The sequence below is a fragment of the Cucurbita pepo genome, chromosome LG08 (genome assembly GCF_002806865.2).
Source record: "Cucurbita pepo subsp. pepo cultivar mu-cu-16 chromosome LG08, ASM280686v2, whole genome shotgun sequence".
NCBI classification, from domain to species: domain Eukaryota; kingdom Viridiplantae; phylum Streptophyta; class Magnoliopsida; order Cucurbitales; family Cucurbitaceae; genus Cucurbita; species Cucurbita pepo.
This window is the reverse complement of record NC_036645.1, coordinates 8461545-8479468: the sequence shown is the minus strand read 5'-3', so window position 1 is coordinate 8479468 and position 17924 is coordinate 8461545. Positions and strand designations below refer to the sequence as shown.

The window sequence follows — 17924 nt, the reverse complement described above, 5'->3', positions numbered from 1 at the left end:
CATAAACTCTCGTGGCTTTGCTTTGTGTTTCCTCAAAATGCCTCATATACTGGAGAGTGTATTCTTTGTTTATAAACCTATTATCATTTCCTAAATTAGCAGACGTGGGACTTTCATCATCCAACAGTGTCATTAAAATTGTAATATTTCCTTATTAGTTTTTAGCTTATAATATCGATTTTTTTAAAAAATTATTTTCAATGTATTTTTTCGCTCACAATTTTAAAATGTTTCTCTCAAATGCGACATGAGGCTTGCATTACTGGCTTTTATGTATGCACATGTGTTATTTATTGTAAATAAATAAAATAAAATAAGTCAACTAAATTATTGCCTCTTATTGTTGTTGCTGAAATCATCTTGTCTCCGACAGCTTTTGGAATTTTGAACCTTTGTCTCATTGGTCTGTCTATTAAGAATAAATTAATTAATAATTAAAGTTAATCATTTTTCTCTCTCATATGTTGAACACTTCAAGAGAGAGAGAAATAAAATAATTTTTAAAAGAATCTTATTTGTTTTAATTCTATTTGAATAAAGAAATATCTCTTCAAAACCAATAAATTAATATGAAAATTTAAAGCTTTTTAATTGAAAAATCAAATTCATATTTCAATTTATATTTTTATAATTTTATTTTATGATAAATTACAAATTTGAGAAAATTAGAATTTAATAAAATGTTAAAATTAATTTGAAAAACAAAATTCTAACTTTTTTTTTTTTAATTATAATTTAAGTTTAAACTTTGAATATGATATTTTTTCTGTTCTTGTCTGTCTATATACAAAATAAAATAATATAATATATGAAATATATGCCACGTAGTCTGTCAAATGACCCGACGTGGTCCCAACTACCGCGACCTAAGGGGAATTACCCATTCGACACGTCGGTTGGCGTGGTTCAGCCCAACAAGGCCCAAAATGTGCTCAACAGATAAAAAGCCCAATTGTAAATAATTTGAGAAGGGTTAATACGGCACCGTTTCGATGAACTCTCTTTCTTACGTTCTTAAATTTTAAAATTTTTAATTTTTAATTTTCATTTTCTTCGAGGTTAGAAGTTTGTAGCACTTTCAGTAAACTATATTCTAAAAGTGTTCATATGACTCGATAACTCGACCAATTCAAATTATCCAATCCAAACCATACAAATTAGGCTGGATTAGATTTTTATTTGATTTGAATTTGGCTTAATTTTTTTAAAATAATAATAATAACAATTTTTAAAATTTATAACAAAGGTTAGTGATACAGAACCACGTGACAATCCAACTCTAAAATGAAAAGGTTGGATTGGGCTGTGCATATTATTTTCGTTACTCGACACACCAACACAACTAATCTAAAATTTCAGGTTGGTCTGAAAAATTGTTCCACTCAACTCAACTTAACTTGTGTATGCTCCTATTATGTTCGGGTTTGCTGTCAATAAATAAATAAATAAATAAATAAATAAATATATTTATTTATTTATTATTATTATTATATTTTATTTTATTTGAGGCCAATAGCCGATTTAACCAATATTTGTTGTGAAGGAAAATGGTGTGAAAAGAAAAACGAAATATGTTGACGAAGAGAGAGAGATAGAAAGGTAAACGGGAAACGACAAAGTAAACATTTCAGGGAGACAGCGGAAGGCCATTTCTGATTCAAGTTCTTCGGAGCTTTCGAAACTGGTGGCTTTATTGGCTTTGATTCGCGGAATTTTGGGGATACTGTTCGCAACTGTTTTCCTCTTTTTGGTTGGATGCTGCTGCTGAAGAGTTCATCAAAGACTGCGAAAGGAGATTGAATTAAGTATGATTTGGATTCCTTGTTCTGGAGTTTCAAATAGGAAGGTCAAGTCCAAGAAATTGAAGAACAAACCTGCTTTAGGTACGTGTGTCTCTTGCTCTCTTGTTTGATTCAATCTGTTACTCGTTAGCTTAATCTGTGCAGTGGTTATAATTGGAATCCCTTCGTTCGATTTCCTTCTTTGACTTTGGTTTTTGGAGAATTTGATTAGCGATGTAGTTGGTGATCCATTGATTTTCAAACGAGCTACGTTTCTGTAGAGTATGGAACTAAACCAGATTCGTGTTTAGTGAAACTGTTCGACATCTGATTTGCATTGCGGGATTTATGGTTGCTAACGCACTTTTAGTAATCGTTTGACGATCCAGTTTGACGGTACTTTAATCTGCCATCTGGTTTTCTTAATCTAGTTCGAATATTGCTCTGCATTGAAGCTGTATGGTAACTTCTTCAGTGCAATGGCGATTTCAAGACTGACGGTTTGAATCTAGCATAATACTATATCGCATTGATCCAGAATACACGATCGGATCCTGACAAATAGAATCCTGTGGCGAGCTATTTATCTATTTATTAATTTGGACTACACCATATCCACGAGCTTACTTGATTTGTGTTCTTCGATAACAACTATTTCTGATTTGGTCTTTAGATAAGTTTTTACAGGAGATTGTTAGGTTACATCTATCATGAGAACCAAATCCAGTGGCTATTATAAAATTTTCAGAAGTTTCTTGTCTGATCTGTTTTTTCATTCTACAGAGAACCTACAAACAAGTTCCTCCTTCAGTGAAGAAGCCTCAAATGGTGGAGGATCTGATCATATAAAGGCACAAATATTTCCATTCCGGGAGTTGGCCGCAGCTACCAGGAATTTTCGGGTGGACTGTCTCTTGGGCGAGGGAGGTTTTGGTAGAGTTTACAAAGGAAATTTGGAAAGCATCAATCAGGTCAGTAATGTTTCTTACAGCACAACGGTATATCAAAAGGGAAGATTAGTTGTATAGTTACCCATTAATTCCCTTTCTTTGTGAATCATTATGTAGTTTGAATTTTTCCAGCTGATCATTTCTCAGTTCAAAGGGTCTAAAATATTGGTTCACCCTTTTAGTTTGTGGTACTTTGAAAGGAAATTGGATGTAGAACTTGAAATCTCTCTTTTCGTTCGTTGTAGGTAGTGGCAATCAAACAACTCGATCGCAATGGGTTGCAAGGGAACAGGGAGTTTCTCGTTGAAGTGTTGATGTTAAGCCTACTTCATCACCCAAATCTAGTTAATCTGATTGGTTATTGTGCTGATGGAGATCAAAGGCTTCTGGTATATGAATATATGCCTCTAGGATCCTTAGATGACCATTTACATGGTATAGAAATTTCTACATGCTCTGAATATGTTACTGCATAGAAAAGTTCCCCTGCTTACGCTTTGTTACCTTCTTCTGCAGACGTTTGGCCGGGTACAAAAGTACTAGATTGGAATACTAGAATGAAAATAGCTGCTGGGGCAGCACGAGGGTTGGAATATTTGCATGATAAAGCTAGCCCACCAGTTATTTATCGAGATTTAAAAAGTTCCAACATTCTGCTTGATAAAGGTTATCATCCCAAGCTGTCTGATTTTGGTTTGGCCAAACTTGGGCCTGTTGGGGACAATACACATGTTTCTACCAGAGTTATGGGTACTTATGGATATTGTGCTCCCGAATATGCAATGACTGGCCAGTTAACTCTCAAGTCAGATGTTTATAGTTTCGGCGTTGTTCTTCTAGAACTCATAACAGGCAGGAAAGCAATTGATGATTCAAGAGCTGCAGGGGAGCAAAATCTGGTTTCATGGGTAAGAGATCTTACATTTAATCCTATTCTAAACTCTTCTTGATTGAGTGTATTGTTTTAACTAATTGAATTGTGCTCAAATTGGTAATATGACGACACTTTTAGGCTTATAAGGTCCCGAAATTCTTGGGATTTTTCATTTTTTTTTATACAACTTCAGAGGTAAGAATAGTTGAAAAGAAATCATCATCTTTCAGTTCTGGAAAATTTTGTCCTACAAGGTAAATGGTGTTAATAGGTTGTGTGCTCAATAATGTTCATAGTTGACTACTTTTAACATTTTGGTCTCTGAACTTTTATTTTGTTTCTTTTAAGTCACATGTTTCTACGAATATGGGAATTTGGTCATCTACATTAATTGTCTAGATAAATATTAATAGAGTTGACAGGACAGCACAAGAAAATTAGCCCGACGCTTTTATATGTGAACAGGACATGTAGTAGCTCAAGCCCACCGCTAGCAGATATTGTTCTCTTTGAGTTTTTTTCTTTATCACTTCCACTCAAATTTTAAACCGCATCTGTTAGGGAGAGGTTTTACACCCTTATAAAGAATGTTTCATTCTCTTCCTCAATCGATGTGAAATTTCATACTTACTATATAAATCCTTTTGTTGCAGGCAAGACCATTGTTTAATGATCGTCTGAGATTTGCACAAATGGCAGATCCAATGCTTAGAGGCCAACATCCTTCAAGGGGTTTGTATCAGGCTCTTGCAATTGCAGCAATGTGTGTCCAAGAGCAGCCAAATATGCGTCCTGTGATCGCCGATGTCGTCACAGCTCTCTCGTATCTTGCTTCCCAAAGATACAACCCTAGTACGAGCATACCCCACGGCTCCCCTGCATCTGCCTTTACACCTCCAAGAAACAACAGAGATTCTGACAGGAAGCCTAATGGCGGTCGAAGATACGATAGAAATCACACTCGAAAGCTATAATGAGGCTCGTCTTCACCCGTTGACGTTTGCTAGCCATACCGCTGGATATACGACAATGACAGGCTCCAAAGGTGGTTCAAAAGCTTGATTGAATGCACTGGATGGTCCTTCTCCTCAATATTTTACACGAACTTCATCAAATCAGGTGCATTTCTATGCTCCATTTTGCATTTGTTCATAGAATATATATATATAAAGTATATATATACACACACATATATATATATATTTACTTGCAAAAGGTCATTGTTCATATATTTCTAAGTTATAGATTTCTGACGTGGTTGTTTCTATATATTTTTTTTCAATTGTGGAGTTCTTCATGAGAGATCTGTTAAAAGTGTTAAACTATAACAAAAAAAAAAGGTTATTGAATTTGTTTATATTGTTGGATACTTATTTTATATGTTGCATAATCTCTCAATAATCTAACTAAATTTGGTTCTCGGGATATAAGTCCACCAAAGCAAAATGATATTATTAAGTTGGTCTATGTAGTTGGGTGAAAATAATTTGATAATGTAATAAATATGACGATTTTCCACTTTGACATTTAGAGCATAATGACATAAAAAGTCTTCGTTACCATGATTGACCGTTGCAATCTCTACTCCTTGTAGATTATAAATAACACGATGACAATTTGTTATTTAAAAATTAGTCAATAATAAGCTACGAATTGAGATGATATTTGAATATATAAAGTTTGCATAACGACCATACCATTCTCTTTGGCTAGCATTGTCTTGTCATGTCTACAAACGACTGTACATTTGATAGATCTATGGACTTGGTTAATAAGATCGATATCTTTAGTCATGTGCGTTGTATGTCTACTGTCAATAAGCCATCAACATGAGAAGCCATAAACAATAAATTTGTTTCTTCTTGATTATTGTTGACACGATTTGCTTGTTGTTGAGTTAGGAGGTTGTGTTCTTTTGTTGTCAAACGTGTATTTTGCTAATTGACGTATTTACAGAGAACTTACCTACACAAAGAGAGTAGTTTGATCATAAACTAAAATATTTGAATTAAATTTATTAGATTATTTCTCGTAACTTTTAGTTTAACACTTTTAGTTATTCTGTTATTAGATTTTAGTTCTTCATTTTTAACCTCTAAGCTCTATTAGTTCTTCAAATTTAGAAAAAATGGATAATAAAAAATATGATAAGAAAATATTGTACAAATGTACAATATTTTCTTAAGTTCACATTTTCTCAATAAACTCTCGCGAACTTCTTATATGGATTCGGTAGAAAAAAAATCTTTGTATCAATTTGAAATTTTAGGTTGGTTGGGTAAGTGACTTGAACAATGTTGACAGGTTATTTTTTTAAAAAATTATTTAATAAAATCGCACTCAACACCTTAATAACTAAAAATTTCAGATTGGGTGGGTGACTTCAGAAATATTCAGAGCCTTCAATTGGGTTATTTTAAAAAATATATATATATTTAATAAAATCATATTTATCACATTAATCACTAAAATTTCAACATCAATTATAAAAGTAAATTCTTAAGTCGGGTTTTTAAAAATCCAACTCAACCGAAAAAAAAAAAAAAAAAAAAATTCAACCCAATCCATCCCAATTGGTTTGAATTAATTTTGATTTTCCAAAAATTCAACTCAACTCATAAAAAATCAAACTCGAGATTGTTAGGTTACTCACTCTTACTTACTGCTGCCTATTATGAGAATCAAATCCAGCACCATTGTAAATTTTTGGAATTTTAGTATAATAATATGTTTTTCATTTGGCAGAGAAGACGAGTTCCTGATGAGGAGCAAAATCTAGTTTCATGGATAAGAAATCTTTCATTTTCCCATGTGAATATAATACCAATTTGGTCATCTATATCTAGTTTCATTTTCACATCACATCACTGTTTTAATATAACTAACCATAACATAATGTTCATCCACAAAAGTAGATGGACCAAAATATAACAAAACAAAACAAATTACATAGTATTAGATCGCCCGTCCTAGTTAAAAGGAGTCATGAAAAGAACAAGTTCGAACGAGCCCTTCCTATTCTATCAGGTGCATTTCTATTCTATTCTATTCTATTCTATCCTCCATTTTCGATTTGTTAGTAGAAATAGACTTATGTATGTTTGAAAAAGAGAAGAAAGTGTTTAACAGGTTAATGGACTTTTTAGTGAATCTGTCCTGAATAAAAAAGTACACTCAAGTATATATCTGTTCACCAGACACAAATAAAATGGCATAAATTGAAACCAAATAATTTACATCATTGTATGTAATAATATTCCCACGCTCACAAAAATTCACCAAATTACTACCTGGACGCCTCTTTTGTGGTTGCAGTTCTCACTCAAATTGGGTTCTGCTCCCAAAGAGTAAGCCAATGTGAAGAAAACTAACAGGAAAGTTCCTCTAAGCTCGCCAGTCGTCCCATTTGAGAATAGAAATCCAGGCTGACAAAAGAAAAAAGAAATGAAAAAGTTAGTTTTCAAGTGCTTAAAAATTCGTGTTTTTTAACACTTGAAAACGTCATTCTAAACAAGCTTTTAATGGACAGAGTTGACGTTTAACCTTAAATTTGGTCGACTTCCAACTTGTTGAACCTTCCCATTTATGTAGTGACACCCGTCCATTCTGAGCCAAACTTAACTTGAAGAACGTGAACTGCTAATAAACAATTAATCTATTATACACAAGAAAGAAATGAAGTTCTCTCTTCTAAGACCTGGACATTCTGATTTTATATCAAATAGATTCATAAATTTAAACGTAAAATTGTGAGAAATGTGCATAGTTTGTGTGTGCAAATAATACGATGAATTTCATGCACTGAAACTGACCTTTATTTGCTTTTATCTCTCCATCTTTCACCATCTTCTGTTAAGAGGATTCTTCGTTCGATTTACCCTGCCAAATACAATGTAATCCGTAAATATGATTGTAAATAACAAAAGAAAAAAGAAAAAAAAAGCACAAGAGTGGCCATGATAGGACCAATTGGTAATTCTTGTGGGTGCATATTTAGCTGAAAAATTATTGAACTAAAATAATACCTTGTTTCGATCTCGCCAGCCGAGTGCAAATGGCAGCAAACCAACTTTTTTCTGATTATCCTTATCCTTATCCTTATCCTGTGCAGATCCTGGATTACGTGACCTACAGAGCAGCCAACCCTCACAAAAATGAATTCTCGTATGGAAAGCTTAATGAATTACACAAAACAAAACATTTTCTAACATTTATATGTTCTTAGTACATTATCATTGATTCACTAAAATAAAATTATACCAAGGAAATGTTAGGATCACGTCTCTCTACAATGGTGGTATGATATTGTCCACTTTGAGCATAGGCTCTTGTGGCTTTGCTTTGGGCTTCCCAAAAAAAATCTCTATTGGATAGAGATGTATTTCTTACTCATAAACCCATGATCATTCCCTAAGTTAGCCAACGTGACTCCCTCCCAACAATCCTCAACAGGAAACTGATCAAGATTCTTCTTTCTTTCCGAGAAAACAGAGAAATGTTTCAAGTCGTTCAAAAAGTGACATCAAATATTTTTTTGAATAGTTTTATACCCAGGAGATGCCGTTGCTTTAACTTGGCCAGATTCATATTGTAACGTAGCCTCCAACATGGATTCGGCCATCACCACCCTTTTCTCCATCTCAGCAAGTGAAGCCATAGCTTTCTCATACTTGTCCTGTAATTGAATTATAGAGAAAATGATAATCACAGAAGAAAAAATCTCGACATGATTATGGGACAACAGAAAGAGCTTCAGAGTTTAGGCAGGCTAGTATGAGTTTCTATCTTGTAAAAAACCAGCACAAACCAAGAGCATCTACTTCAACCTTTAAACAACTTCAAGCAATCTAGGGAACTTTGCTCTTTGAGTATCAGACGACAACGCATTATTATCAGAGAACCAAAAATAATCTGACCTGAAGCATATGAACAGCATATTTCTGAGCTGCTACATCTTGCTCTGCGTTTATTCTAGCTTCCTCGGTTACTTTTTGCTCTTGTTCGACACGCATCAACAACTACGATGTAGAAGAATCTATCAGTTGTTTATGGAAGTAACTGATAGTTAAAACTTAAAACTCGGTCAACTTTCGGATTAAGATCAGGCTTCCCCATCAGAATGTGAATGTGATATCACCTAACACACACCTGAAGCATTGCAACTTCTTGTTCTTTCTTCTCTGCTAGAGTTTTCCGTAGCGCATCTACCTCTAACTCTAGTTGTTCAACCTAGAGAATATAAGCAAAATCTTAAGTATGGACCAGAAACCTAAAGGAAAGTTTTAGAAGCAAGTCCACTAGTCACGCTTAGATGAACCGAGCCTCCACTTATGTATCTAAAAGGTTACAAGTCAAGAGATAAAAGGAGCACTTCTCAATGATACAAGGATGCAGGAGGTCTTGAATTATAATATTAAAAGAAGCAATCACGTAACAACAAGCATTAAAATCTTTCCTCACAGACAAGAGATTTATACCCTGGCACTCAATAGCCGCCGATTATCTTGCGAGACCATTTCCATTAGTGCTGTTTCTAGCTCCTCAGCTCTGGAAAAGATTAGCAAAAAGAAACAGAAGCTTTAATAACCATCTTCTTGAAACAATCACAAGAAGAGCCAGTTCCGCAGAAGAAGCAGGCTTGTTTTGCTAATAATAAGCCATAACCCGTTAAATACACTAATCCAAGCACAAACACATGAAAAGAGGAACATATCCTGAAAGTCCCCTCAAGGAAGCGATATTGAAGCAGTCATTATGATTTGATATGGTGCTAAGTGTCAAGAAATCAAAATCATTGGATTGTTTTTTTCTTCACATATTTTTTTCCTAAGTTGACGATCACCACTCCCTAATAGAATCTGTGGCAATCATACAGGAACCAATATAAATTCTCAGAGAAGAATAAAATCCAAGTCTCATATAATATAGTAATAACCTTAGAACCGCAGATCTTTTGTCCTCCAGCAACCTGCACAACTCAACTTTCAACCATACTACCTGCATAAAACCGTTTAAGATTGAAATTAACCCAAGGGAAACCCTGAAAATCAAATACCATTTTATGAGTTGGAAATGACACTCGAGGTGAATTAACCCAATAACTAATGATGATGAGCTTCCTGGACAATGCTTGTAGGGAAAATAAACTAAAGATGGACTTTTAAAGTGAAAAATGCATCTATAATATCTTAGCAAATTGAAGCATTTCATATGTGGTAGGTGTAGACAATTAATGAATGGCTAATAACCTCCAAATAAATATAAATCTAAACGGAAAGGAAATACTCCAGAGGTTAACGGATAACATTTTAACTGGACAGGTCCTTCTACACGACAATGATAAATAATCAAATTTCTAAAAAAATCCTACAAATGTTACTGTACAGGATCCACATTCTAAAATTACAAAGGATGAGACTCTCCTTAAGGCAGCTTGCAGGCCAATCTCTAACAATCAAAATCTAATTATTCAATGGATCCTAGGGAAGGACAAACATCCTTTTTGTTGTATCATGGACCTTCTTCAGAATGAAGGAATCATCAAATAACAATCGGCAAACAAATATCAGGTGACACCAAATTACCAATGAAAAAGGGAGTTACTTGTTCTTGAAGGTCTGGAAGCGACTCTGTTCCAGAATCACCGGCCAATTCATTAAGAATGTCATCTGGCTTAGGAGTGCAGGGCCCTACATTGGCTCCTGCAGCTGTCTTTTCTCTCTCTGTAGGTGATCTAGGATCATGCTTGAAACTATAAAGCTTGGAAGCTAGCCCTTTTGAGTCCTTCCAAACCCGACCTTTCTTTGTTCTTTCTTCAATTACAACTAGCACGGATGGCCGGAGCTTTGTTCTCAACTCCACTAGTCTTACTTCAGTTACAGTCAGAAAGCCCATGCAAGCAGTCAACACAAGCTGGCTACTATCAAAAGTGGAACCAGCAAGGGATTGTAACAAAGTAATGGCGTCCCCCGCATCTTTTGTAGTAGCTAGCGCAGGACCTGAAGAAAGAGCGATATGATAGAAAAGTATAATACTACACCCACTTCTCGTGCATCTGAAAACTGATAAAAATTGCAGTTAACATTTTTTTTACAATACCCAAGTACCATATAGTTCCATTAATGCAAGTGCTGTCCGGAACAGCATGACCCTGTTGCCTTCAAACAGAAGCACATCCCAAACTCGGAGTACTGTCAAGATTCACACTATGAAAATAGTTAATGCAAAGCCATGAAATCATCTAGTCAATCAAGAAACCACCCCCAAACGTTAATAGAAAATAAAATAATATCTTGAACACGATATTAAAAGAAACCCACCACTCTCCCACGGAATCATATTTACAAAAATGGAAAGGAACCAAGGTCCTGTGATCCATGCCACTTGCACTCCCAAGAGATCCAAATGATCAACTGCACCAGAAGCATCGACAAATAAGCCATCTGGCTACATGTCTCATAATGAAAAATACATGCCAAAGAAAAATGATAGATGTGGAAAAAGATAAAATGTATGACCCAATTTAGGAAATCTTTCACGCATCAATTCCTCAAAAANGTTAAAAAAAAAAAAAAAAAAAAACAAAGTAAAATTCAAATGAGGTACATTTGTTTCTCGGCTATGTTATTTCAGTTGTAAACCTACATAGGAAGCACAGACTGGGATAAAAGATATATGACAGAAAAAAATGTATGTTCTAAAAAGGTAGAATAAATAATTCATATAACCAAAATGTAACTCCATGCTTTATATACTACACATGTACATGATTAAAAATTGTATCATTACGTCTGGAGTAAAAATCTGGAAGACAGCAGAAAATGCCTTTGGTTGGATACCATAATGTTAATACACTTACTTTTGTGATATCTAGAACTCTCTCAACTCCCACATGTTATTGAATTTGAACAAAGACTACTACTAATCTCTATGGCATTCTGTAATAATGGAAACTTGTGAAATATTTAAAATTCAACACTTCTGGCCACCAAAGGGTTTTCAACCCATGACCAGCTTGTACCATTAAGCATTGGAGATATTGAGAAAATTATAAGGTTTCAATAAAATGCTAACAGAGAGAAAGTAGTTGAAGTTGATAAAGAGACTTTCCACACTTAAGTCACATATAATATACCGAACGTTAGATACTAAAAGTAAAAGTCGATAATCACACGATCGCTAACTCAAACCTAAAGACTTCAAAGCAAGAGCCTATGAAGCAAAGTAATTAAAGATTATGAATTCTTAAACAATACCTGCGATTCTATCATTTCCTCGGTGTAATATCCCTCAAAATAGTCATCTATTATTCCAACCAAAGTCCTGTAAAATTTTGTAGCCACTTCATCCATAACATCTTTAGGAATCTAATCACATGAGCATGTAAGTGAAGAGATGATCTTAGAGGGACATAGACATTCAATTGTAGTTGTATCCTAGAATCGGATAAAGAACTTGTGCCTTTGGTTAAAACTACCTCTAGGTGCATTTATTTGCAAGTTATCTGAAATAAAAAAAATGCAATATTGCATTTATGCTTAAAACAACACCTATTTACATCAGTTGATCAAGAACTTCAGAGTCTAGCTTTCTTTTTTTTTTCTTTTTTTTTGTGAAAAAGAATAATAATAACAATAAATAAAGTCATGACAGAGAAGAATAAAGATTATGCATCTGAAAAAGTTTTTTTTGCGTGTAGGTTTACTTGGGAAGGTTAACATTTCGGATCACGTTCAAAGACACTCTTCCCTAGTTTTGTACGTGCAATGGTGCAACATTTTGTAGGAGACATGAGGAGCACATGATTCACATGCTTAGAGAGTGCCAGTTTACAAACGACCTTTGGGATCGATAGAGGTTTGGGAGATTGTAAGATATAATATCTTTTTATGACCGTTGGTCACCAGGTTTCTTTATAATTATGACCTTGGTCTTGTTCTCTTAGATTGAAGTCCCTTTTTGTAGTTAGTTTTGGACTACCACTTTCTTCAGGCTTGTTTTATGTATACCCTTGTATTCTTTCATTTGTTCCATGAAAGTTCAGTTTATTTCAGAAAGAAAAGGAAAAAAAAAAAAAAAAAAAAAAAAAAAANAAAAAAAAAAAAAAAAAAAAAAAAAAAAAAAAAAAAAAAAAAAAAAAAAAAAAAAAAAAAAAACAGATTACGCATCTGAATCACATTAAAAAAACACCCTCAATCAGATAAAAAGAGAATCTATTTAAAGTGCATCATTTTAAATGTAACGTAAAAAGAAAAATTCTGATCTGAAGTGTACCAAAATGCATTCTCCTCGGGCATCAGGAGTAGCAACAAGCCCGCAAAGAAATTCATTGCCTGGATCATTTTGAAAAGCAGAAAATATTAAGTAAAAACAAAATAACCATAATTCATAATAAGAATAACTAAAAAAAACAACTTTTAAGTAAAAAGTAAAATGAATAGCATGAGGCTACAAATAAATTTCATTCCAGAAATAAGAGTTATAGAATAAACTTTACAATAAATACAGCATAAAATAAGAAATTAAAGCAAGCAAACATCTAAAACACCTAAGGTTGTCAAACAACATATAACGTCAACAGAATGCAAATTGTTTCGAACATTTCTGGCTTTGTTGCCTGACATTTTTCTATGTCGTTCAAGAATGGAACAATGTACTACCAAAAGCTCAGTGGTAACACTTACAAAGACTGGTCTTATCTCGAGGATATCATCCATTTTATTTCTTACATGTACATTGATGAAGATCAATATGTCAAGCTTTTCTTTGCTTGTTAAATGGGACTTATCACACATGAATTACCTGGCAGTACCCAACAGAGGGATTGTGAAGAGCATATGCTAAAAGTAAACGCCTCAAGGAGTTTCTACCATTCTCGTCCAGAGCAGGATGACCAGGAAACGTCCGTGGTATATCCTGTAAACAAAAAGCACGGATTACAGCACCGTCTTTGCCAAATTGCAAAACAAGGAAAAAGAAGTAGCACCTACAAATTAAAAAGATTGAATGAAGGCGCATGCATCTAATGACCTTCTCAATCTGTTTTTTCAATTTTATCGGTACACCAGAGGGGATATGGTTCTCATTATCCGCACTACAATTAGTTTCTTGGTCCAACAAATCCTGGTAATATTTCTCGATTCGACGGGTCTTTACACCTACAAAGGCTTGCCACACCTGTAAGGTATTATTAGAACTACAAAAATCTTCCTAATAAGGAACTTGAGATGAGTCAAAATTCCAGCTTTACCTCTCCCCTCAGATCTTTCGGCAACCCCCCACGAACAAGACATTCTAATTCTTTTTTCCATGGAAAGAGCTCATCTTCTGAAACTCCATCGCCCACGACACCATCTCTCTCAGAGGGCTTCACATTGTTAGAAATGCATTCTTCACCCCTTCTTCCTACCCCAGTTGCAGATGTTCTACGATTTACTGTTCCACTGCAGAAAGCTTCTTCCTCTTCAGGGCAAGATTCTGCCCCCTCTAGTGGTGGAACATGAACTCCACCATAACTTGTCTTTGCATCTTTCATTATCTTCCTTTTAACACGAGAGCCCATCATAATCTCAATGGCATTTAGGGATGGCCTAGTTTGACACCAAGTCTGAACGACACGTTTACGAGTTTCTGTTGGAGGCTCTAACAGTTTTTCAGGACTACTATCTGTTGCGTCGACAGTATCAGATTTTGAGGCAGTTGAGTCATCTCCTGTGCTACACCTCCCCAACTCGGTCTCTTCTTGACGCTCACTCGTTTCAGCCTGCTGTGTATTTGTATTTACCTCCTCCTTAAGAGGGCTCGGTTGAAATGGTGTAGCTACTTGATCAAGAAAGTTCTCCCACTTATGGCACCTTTCCTCTTCCTCCTCCTGATATCATAAATATTTAAAGTACGCACTTGGATATATAAACATTGAAGGATTTCTTGAGCTCATCTGGCGACATCCATACAAAATATTTCAAATAAACTAAACTTTCTAGCAAATTCTGCAGTCTCCCAAACAAAACATGGATTTAGCTAGTGGCCAATTACTGCATTGTCAAACTCGATTTCATAGACCAGAACTTATTACAGAAACTAATTTAGAGTCATAACAATGACTCCATGAGTATCGAAATGTACACAATACACTCGACGAATGAACAAATGAAAACAAAGATCGATGGTATAATCTAAGATGTTGAAACAATACCTTGTAGATGTTAGTGTGCTCTTTATATCTATGCGTGTGTTGAGGTCTCAGAGCAAATCCATAGGCATCCCTGCTCCCATCAAATTTTGTTGATTACGACGAACATTCGACGAATGAGCAAATGAAAATCATACGACGGCCGATTCAAATCTCAAGAAACGCAGATCATTTTTTCCAAAAAACAAAGACGAAAACTAACGATTGCAAAAATTGATTAATGGAAAGATTTACAAAATGCTCAAATGTATGCAGCAGTTTAACAAAAGTCTGAAGGATCATTAGCAAAGGCGTACCCAATATACCGACCCACCTGGAATCTACATCCAATAAGCGCTTGCTCAACAAGGACAACAACATCCTTCAAAAAAACTCGCAGTTCTACAACCCATAGTTATTGGATGCATCACGCCAGACTCGGAATCATTCTATTCCATTCCTCGGTGCATCATCCCTTTACACTAAAGCATTTACTCGACAATGTGCGTTCGCACTCACAATCTAAACGGCACTAGCAATTACTCTCAACTCAAGGATCAATGAATTTGGATCAAGAACACACAAAATCCTAATCCATCTTTACCATTCACTCTCCCGTCTCCGTGGCAACCGTCACGTAAATTGTTGTTTCCGAAAAAACAAAAAAAGAATTAATAATTTTTCACATGTGGGAGTCCTCTTGCCACGTGTCGCCTCACCAAAGGGTGTGGGTTCGGGGTTGATGACTGGGGCAGTAGGCCCTACCCAGCCCCAAATGTGCACAGCTGGCCACCTCCTTAATCTCAGCCGTTGGATCTTGTGGTCACCATTATGTCCAGCGTGTAATTCCGTTCTTCCTAAAATATAAACACGTGTCTACTAGTCCCCTTTGGTTAAAAAGTTTTAGTTTTTTTAATACTAAATTAACAAAAGTATTACTAAAACTTTATATTTTATTTTTTAAATATTTAAACTTTCACCAATATTATTAAATTTTTAAAAAATACACCATTTTTTAAAAGCTTTAAAAATATTTATTAAAATTTTAAAATAGTATTAAATTTTATAAATAAATAAAAAAATTTTAAAAAATATATTATCGATATATTTATAGATTATCTCCCAATTTTTTAATGTTACTTTTAAAATTTCGCATAGTAAGAGTATATATATATATTTTAATTTTAAAAAACTAAAAAAAAAAAAGTTCAAGCATGATTATACTATTATTATTATTATTATTATTATTATTATTATTATTATTATTTTGCAATGAATTTATGCATTACAATTAATTAAAATTATAAAACTATATAATTTTAGTATAAAATATACAAGTGTTGGTTTAAGAAAATAATATAGGGTAAACAAAATAATACAACATAATTAGATTAAATAAGTGTATTTAAGGAGAAAATATAATAAAAATAATAAAATGAAATCAAGCTTTGGATTAGCTCAACATCGGTCCGATCAATCAGGATATGGGCTTTCAAAAAATTTGAGCCCATGGGCTTTCGGAAAAAGAATAGGCCCATGGGCTTTCGGGAAAAGAATGGGCCCATGGGCTTGGAATCACTAGTCCCGATTAAAAACCTAATTCTGTCTCAATATCAACACTATAAATTGACCAGCATTTCTCCCCCTCGTTTTCCAAGAGGTAAAAACCCTAGTTTGCTCCGGCTACCACACACCCGTCCAAAATGGCCGCCGCAGCTGCTCGCCCTTTGGTCGCCGTCCAATCTCTCGAAGGAGATATGGCCACTGATGCTGCCCCGACTGTGCCGTTGCCCGATGTTATGAAAGCTTCCATTCGACCGGATATCGTCAATTTTGTCCACGCCAATATCTCCAAGAACCGCCGCCAACCCTATGCTGTGAGCAAGCGTGCCGGTCATCAAACTTCCGCAGAGTCATGGGGTACAGGACGAGCTGTTTCTCGTATTCCTCGTGTTCCTGGTGGTGGTACTCACCGCGCTGGTCAAGGAGCTTTTGGAAACATGTGTCGAGGAGGACGCATGTTTGCTCCAACTAAGATCTGGCGCCGATGGCACCGAAAGATCAACGTGAATCAAAAGAGGTACGCCGTTGTTTCTGCCATTGCTGCTTCTGCTGTTCCTTCTTTGGTTTTGGCTCGTGGTCACCGGATCGAGTCTGTTCCGGAACTGCCCCTTGTAATTAGCGACTCGGCTGAGGGAATCGAGAAGACCTCTTCTGCGATTAAGGTTTTGAAGCAGGTTGGTGCGTTTCCTGATGCTGAGAAGGCGAAGGACAGTCACGCCATCCGCCCTGGTAAGGGTAAGATGAGGAATCGTCGCTACATTTCGCGGAAGGGTCCATTGATTGTGTATGGTACTGAAGGTGCTAAGCTTGTGAAGGCCTTCCGTAACATTCCTGGTATCGAGGTTGTGAATGTCGAGAGGCTGAATCTTTTGAAGTTAGCCCCTGGAGGTCATCTTGGAAGATTTGTTATCTGGACTAAAACTGCTTTTGAGAAGCTCGATTCCATCTATGGATCGTTTGAGAAGTCATCTGAGAAGAAGAAGGGTTACGTTCTTCCGAGAGCAAAGATGGTCAATGCTGATTTGTCTAGGATTATAAACTCTGATGAGGTTCAATCTGTCGTTAATCCCATCAAGAAGGCTGTGAAGAGACCTTCTCTAAAGAAGAACCCACTCAAGAACCTTAATGCCATGTTGAAGCTTAACCCATATGCTAAAACTGCAAGGAGAATGTCTTTATTGGCTGAGGCACAACGTGTGAAAGCTAAGAAGGAGAAGCTCGACAAGAAGAGGAACATTATCCCGAAGGTATCTTTTGAATTTCTCTCTGTGGATTTAGAATTTTTAATTACTCTCTGCTTGGTTTCAATATTTAGGTGGTAGCTTTGTTTTATCAACCAAATATGTGGTAGTTCACAATATTTCAAATGTTAAAAGTGCCAAGATTTTTAAATGGGATTTGATATAATGTAGTGATATGATAGGTTTAGAGTATTGAATTCACCTCTTTCATTTTGAGCGATGCATTCAACTGTTGATTATAATGCTTTAGCCTGGGCTTTATTATTATTATTTTTTTTTGGCTAGATTTTAGATTATGGTTATATAATTTGTATGTATGACATCATGTTTTTTTTTTTTTTTTTT

At 35.2% G+C, this 17924-nt stretch overlaps 3 protein-coding genes across 3 annotated transcripts in view; 2 read left to right on the top strand and 1 right to left on the bottom strand.

Moving 5' to 3' along the window:
- Positions 1–1560: 1560 nt before the first annotated feature.
- Positions 1561–4887, top strand: LOC111799574 (probable serine/threonine-protein kinase PBL7). The gene is made up of 5 exons (XM_023682953.1): positions 1561–1883; positions 2565–2752; positions 2977–3166; positions 3248–3639; positions 4259–4887. Exons 1-5 carry the CDS (start codon positions 1808–1810, stop codon positions 4577–4579), a joined length of 1167 nt encoding a protein of 388 aa, XP_023538721.1. The 5' UTR covers positions 1561–1807; the 3' UTR covers positions 4580–4887.
- A 1839-nt stretch (positions 4888–6726) lies between these two features.
- On the bottom strand, positions 6727–15397 carry LOC111799769 (ecotropic viral integration site 5 protein homolog). The gene is made up of 20 exons (XM_023683242.1): positions 15110–15397; positions 14800–14869; positions 13855–14475; positions 13635–13781; positions 13407–13520; positions 12879–12937; positions 11848–11927; positions 11123–11161; positions 10925–11017; positions 10712–10795; positions 10209–10603; positions 9541–9602; positions 9083–9152; positions 8754–8834; positions 8522–8623; positions 8156–8280; positions 7631–7733; positions 7418–7484; positions 7149–7241; positions 6727–7030 (listed from the first exon to the last, which is right to left on the bottom strand). Exons 1-18 carry the CDS (start codon positions 15154–15156, stop codon positions 7458–7460), a joined length of 2319 nt encoding a protein of 772 aa, XP_023539010.1. The 5' UTR covers positions 15157–15397; the 3' UTR covers positions 6727–7030; positions 7149–7241; positions 7418–7457.
- Positions 15398–16416: 1019 nt separating this feature from the next.
- Positions 16417–17924, top strand: part of LOC111800357 (60S ribosomal protein L4-like) — a 2573-nt gene continuing 1065 nt past the window's right edge. Inside the window, exon 1 of the mRNA XM_023684004.1 lies at positions 16417–17585. Coding sequence (XP_023539772.1) covers positions 16479–17585 — 1107 coding nt within the window. The 5' untranslated portion in view covers positions 16417–16478. The remainder of the gene's footprint in view (positions 17586–17924) is intronic.

Coding starts and splice junctions, on each gene's coding strand:
- LOC111799574 (XM_023682953.1), top strand. CDS start 1,808: ATGATTTGGATTCCTTGTTCTGGAGTTTCAAATAGGAAGGTCAAGTCC. Junction 1,884..2,564: donor GAAGAACAAACCTGCTTTAG/GTACGTGTGTCT, acceptor TTCATTCTACAG/AGAACCTACAAACAAGTTCC. Junction 3,640..4,258: donor AGCAAAATCTGGTTTCATGG/GTAAGAGATCTT, acceptor CTTTTGTTGCAG/GCAAGACCATTGTTTAATGA.
- LOC111799769 (XM_023683242.1), bottom strand. CDS start 15,156: ATGTTGTTGTCCTTGTTGAGCAAGCGCTTATTGGATGTAGATTCCAG. Junction 8,281..8,521: donor ATGCTGTTCATATGCTTCAG/GTCAGATTATTT, acceptor ATTCAATTACAG/GACAAGTATGAGAAAGCTAT. Junction 7,734..8,155: donor AAAGCAACGGCATCTCCTGG/GTATAAAACTAT, acceptor GCTGCTCTGTAG/GTCACGTAATCCAGGATCTG.